Source organism: Crocuta crocuta, unplaced genomic scaffold (assembly GCF_008692635.1).
Source record: "Crocuta crocuta isolate KB4526 unplaced genomic scaffold, BGI_CrCroc_1.0 scaffold971, whole genome shotgun sequence".
Taxonomy (NCBI): domain Eukaryota; kingdom Metazoa; phylum Chordata; class Mammalia; order Carnivora; family Hyaenidae; genus Crocuta; species Crocuta crocuta.
This window is the reverse complement of record NW_027527401.1, coordinates 406,195-411,152: the sequence shown is the minus strand read 5'-3', so window position 1 is coordinate 411,152 and position 4,958 is coordinate 406,195. Positions and strand designations below refer to the sequence as shown.

The following is a 4,958-nucleotide window of genomic DNA, read 5'->3' as shown; positions in this document are numbered from 1 at the left end:
AGGAGGCTCCTGGGAAGGTGGGGAGTGGGGTCAGGGAGGTTCTCAGGGGGACCAGGAAGGACACAGGCATGGTCCCCCCTGAGCCACCTCCTGCCTGGACAGAAGAGACCCATCTCTGACCTAACGCAGGGCTACACAGCTCAGGCAGATGGAGCTTGGGAAATAAAAGCACGGTTCATACTAGTTTTTAAATTTTAGAAAGTAAAGCATCTTCCAGGTGGAGCGAGGCCCGGAGTGAAGACCCAGCCTGGGCGGGTGATGGTTCGGGTCTGGAAACAGCAAGCGTCCAGATAATTGGTCCACAAAGGGAGAAATTTGCTTACAAAACAGGCTTGCTGGGCGGCCACCCTGCGGGGACCCTGTGTCCAAGGAGGAGCCGCCCAGGGCGGGGCTGCGGGATGGCGCTCCGTAGAAAGGAGCCCTCTCTCGGGGTCCTCATCCTGTGCCCCCGCCGCTGCCGGTGGTGCCTGCGTCCCCTGCGCCCCGCAGAGGTCCAGGAAAGGAGGGCCGTGCAGCTCCCGGCCGGCCGGCTGCCCCCACCCCTCAGTCCGCTGCTCGTGGAGCCGGGGGCCTCGGTCAGAACTGCGCATGGTCCACGTCGTCCAGCCAGGAGGCGGGGCTGGCGGGGAAGTCGGGGTAGCCCCCGCTGCTCCCCGTGGACAGGTCAGAGCTGGGTCCGTTTCCTGCCAGCACCCTCATGGGCGGGGGCCCGCCGGGGGCCGCTGCGGGCACCAGGCCCAAGCCGGCATCCGGGTATACTAAGCTGGAGAGAAGGGGCTGGGGGCCAGGGAGGCTCGGCAGGGCAGCTGGGGACGGGGGGACAGCGTAAGGGCTGCCAGGCCTCAGCTCGCGGAACTGCTCCGGGCCGGCCAGGCCTCCGTGCTCCAGCGGAAAGCTGCCAGGGGCTCCGGCGGGCCTGCCCAAGGCGGGGGTGGGCTCCCCCAGGCTGCTGTAGAGGCCGCCGGTAGGGCCCAAGTCGCCCATGGAAGGCTCATCTGCAAAGGAAGTGGAGCGCGCAGCTCAGGGCCCGCCCTCCCCCACCCCGCCCTCAGCGCCCCTCCCTCGGCAGTGGCCCGCCGCACCCCTTCTCTTTAGAACTTACACTGCCCTCTCCCCTGTGCTTGGCTAGCTCAATCCCACCCGGCATCTACGGAACGGTGGGACCCCCTGGGGGGGCGGGGGGAGAGATCAGGGCCAGGAACAAGCCAGTCAAAACCCAGGGTTGCGGGACAATCCCCAAGACGGCTTTGGGAAAGGGGCACAGACTCCACTAATCCCATTTTGCAGACAGCTTAACTGAGGCTCAGAGAGGCAGGGTGAGTAGTTAGCTAAGGTCACAGTGCAGCCAAAGAAACTTGCATAAACTGACGACGGGCACTAAGAGGGTAAGAACGAGGTCTCCCCGGCACCGAGGCAGAGACAATCAAATCCCACAGGGGAGGGTGGACCCCCAACTCCAAACAGCCAAGACTTTTCACCACTTACCCCAGAACTGTGCTGCCCACTTTCCTAAAAATCATTGCAAGGGCCAGGAACCAGAGGGCTGGTCTGGACCCTTTCCCGTGAGAAAGCCTGCTTCAGGACACGTGGGTGGTGGGGGCTGTGCCCCCACCAGGGGAGCCGCTGAGAGCCCCAGGGGCCCGACCCCACAGCTGGGGCGGGGGCGGGGGGGAGTCCATTAACGTTCCCCTAGCAGGGAAATTGAGATTTGCCGGCTGCGGGTACCCAAGGGCGCGGGCGCGGGAACCCGGGCTGCGGCTCCCGGGTGCGGGGCTCTGGCGCCCCGGGGGCGCGGCCGTTACCGGTGAAGGCGGCGTCGGCGTCGCTGTCCTGCCCCTCCTCCTGGACGCTGTCCTTGTCGGACTTGGAGCCGCCGCGGGCGCGCTTCATGTGGCGGAAGTACGGGCCCCAGCGCTGCCGGCCGGCGTCCTTCTTGAGCCTCTTCTCCTTGGCGCGGCGGTTCTGGAACCACACCTGCGGGGTCGGGCGGGTGAGCGGCCTGGCGGGGGCTGCGGCGGAGAGGCCGGGGCCGCGGCCGGCGCAGGGCGCTGACCTGCACCACGCGCATGTCCAGGCCGGTCTCGGACGACAGCTGCTCCCGCACGTGTCGCGCGGGTTTGGGCGACGTGTTGTAGGCGCTCTTCAGCGTCTCCAGCTGCTTGGCTGTGATGGTCGTGCGCGGCCGCTTGGCCGTGGCCTCCGCCTCTGCACCGCGAGGAGTGGGGTGAGGCCGGGTGCCTCGGCCACCCGACGGCCCCAACCCTGTCACGGATCGGGGACCCTGGGGAAGATGGGGCCCGAGCGCGGTGGCCCCGGGGGGAGGGGGGCTGAGCTGCGACCCCGCGGCCCGCACCTCCCCCCCTCCTCCCGGGCTCCCCTTTGTTCGGAGGCTGTGGGTAGGGCCGGATCCTCACGGTCGTCGGTTTGGGGTGATAATCCACACAATTCAGATCAGCTTCCCTGCGCCCTTGAGTGAGGAGGCCGCTAAGACCCCTGCCGCTCTGTGAACTGTCCCCACGCGGCTCCAGCCCCATCCCCACTGCTGGCCTGGAGGGAAGGCGCTTAAGTTTCCGTCCCTGAGCAAGAGCGCTGCGGCGAGCGCAGGACGTGGGGATCCCTCTGCGCCCCAACAACGGGCCCCAGCCTCGTTTTGCAGACGGGGGTTAGGAGAGTGGGTGGACCCGCCCACTGACCGCGCTGCTTGGCCGTCTCGTAATCCGCCTTGCACACGAGCCGGCTGTCTTCCATGAGGTAGAACTCGTCGCCCGTGGCCAGCTGCCGCTTGCACACGACGCAGGCGAAGCAGTGCAGGTGGTACACGAAGTCCTGGGCGCGGCGCACCACCTGCGTGGGCGGGATGCCCAGCTGGCACGCGGCGCACTTGGTCCCGAACCGCCTGCGGGGCGCACAGGGCGCGCTTCAGCGGGGCGTCGGCAGCTCCTTCGCCCGGAGCGGGTCAGAGAGCGGCGAGCGGGACGCCGGGCTGGGCGTTCAGGAGGGAGGCTCACCCCGGCCCTGCCCCTAAATCACCCGCCAGGCAGCCTCCGCCGAGCCGCACGGAATACCGGGAAGGGACCCAGAGGCCCTGGGGAGCCTAGCCTCCCGGCCCTCGGTGTCCATCAGGAAGCTGGATCCACGGGCTAGGTGCCTTAGGCCCCAGAGACCTGTGCCTGGAAAGCACCCCCTCCCAAGCATTAAGGACAAAAACAAGACCAGAATTGAGAGGGAGTAAACCCAATCAACTTCTCCAAACCTGGGTTATCTTTTTGAACGACTGTTTCCATGATTTACAAAATTAATTACTCAGGAANGATTTCTCCCCCGCCCGCCCCGCATGCCCTCCGGCCACACTCACTTGAAGAAGTCGTCCTTGCAGTAGACGCTCTCTCCCCGGCTGAAGCAGCGCTCGGCCAGCGGTGCGTGGCAGTCGCTGCACCTCAGACACTTGCTGTGCCAGTGGCGGTCCAAAGCCTTGAGGATGAAGCGGTCCAGGATGTGCTGGTCACAGCCGGCACACAGCGGGATCTCTGCAGGCCGAGGAGCCGCCGGGGTCAGGGGTGCCGCCCGGAGAGGCAGCGCGGAAGTCGCCTTCCCGCTCCAGCCTCCGGGGGCTCAGGGCTGCCCAGGGACACCCGTTTCCCTGCACTCCCTCTTCCCCAGGTGGCGCGAGCGGCTGCTTCGCTCCCCAACCGTAGCGAGTGCCCGGCAGCGAGGTCCAGAGCCGGGCACACAGTTAAAATTGGGAAAAACTGAAATCGGTGTAGAAGTGTGCCCTTGAGCAGGAAGGTGCCGAGGCCGTCCTGTTAGGCCCGATACCACTAACCGCAAAACGTTCCCATTTAGCACGAAGGGTGCACATGAAGCTTGAGTGAAAATCCCGCCCCAGGGCCTCTCTACTGTCACCAGGAGGCAAGGCATCTGTGGGTTGTGGGGTGCCCACCGCCCAGTCCTCATCATCATTTTGCACACTTAAATATCATTGCAGCTGGAGACTGCGTGTTTAAGTGTGGCTGCCCAGCGCCGTGGCCTCGTCTGCCAGGGTAAAATCTGGCGTCCTCATCTGTGGGAGCCCTGGGGGATACTTATGCAAGGGATACAAACGCATCGTTGTCGTCAGACTCAATAGTCGGTAACTGACAAGAGTTAGTCGGACGCTCAGCTCAGCTGCGGTGAGACTGAAGGCCTCTGGGGGAACCAGCCTGGGGAAGTCTGGGGTGGCCTGCGGGAGCCACTGAAGAGCTTTTCAGGGTGCTCATGGGGTGAGTCTCCCTGTTGATTTAGAAAAGGTCTTCCGGAGAGGAGAGAGCCAGCAGCAGGAGCTGGAAGGAGCGCACCCAGGGTGCCCACCTCGCTGTGCTCTCCTGGCCAGCCGCCGGCCCCTCGGGCTCCAGGACGGCGCGTGGCAGGTGCGCCCCCCCCCCCGCCGGGCCCGCCTCCTCTCCATCCCCTGGTTCCGCGGCCGGAGAACCTTTGCTGACGGCCCTGCTCTGGGAGCCGAAGCCCCGGGGAGCCAGGGCAGGGCTGCCGCCGCCGGGGGGGGCTGGGTCCTTCCCGCAGACGGTCCCGAGAGCCGGCCAGGGGGCAGGTGCGTGTGGGGGCAGACGTCTCCACCAGGCGCGACCTGCCCTGGGCTCCGCTCCGCCCGGCCCCTGCCTCTAACTCTCTCCCCCCGGAAAGTGTGGAGGGTCTGGGTGGGATCGGGCCTCTCCGGGACCCTCTCCACCTGCTCTCCTGATAAGGGACAGGGTTTCCTACATGGGCCCTGGGACCCCACGGAATGTCCGGCCCGAGCAGTGCGGCGCGGCGACCATGCAGCGGACAGCGCAGCTCCAGGGGCCCCGACGCTAACTCGCTCTGGGGCCCTTGCACCCACGCCCGCCCCGGCCCCGTCTCCCGCCACCTCCGTGGCCAGGCCCGGAGAGGAGCGAGGACCCCTGGGTCTCCCGGGGCAGACGCTC

General features: G+C 66.6%; 1 protein-coding gene across 1 annotated transcript in view; it reads right to left on the bottom strand.

The window, feature by feature from the left end:
- Positions 1–576: 576 nt before the first annotated feature.
- LHX3 (LIM homeobox 3) overlaps positions 577–4,958 on the bottom strand; it is a 6,123-nt gene continuing 1,741 nt past the window's right edge. Inside the window, exons 2-6 of the mRNA XM_077753044.1 lie at positions 3,356–3,527; positions 2,694–2,896; positions 2,054–2,205; positions 1,803–1,974; positions 577–995 (exon numbers count right to left, since the gene is read on the bottom strand). Of these exons, the coding sequence (XP_077609170.1) occupies positions 577–995; positions 1,803–1,974; positions 2,054–2,205; positions 2,694–2,896; positions 3,356–3,527 (1,118 nt within the window). The remainder of the gene's footprint in view (positions 996–1,802; positions 1,975–2,053; positions 2,206–2,693; positions 2,897–3,355; positions 3,528–4,958) is intronic.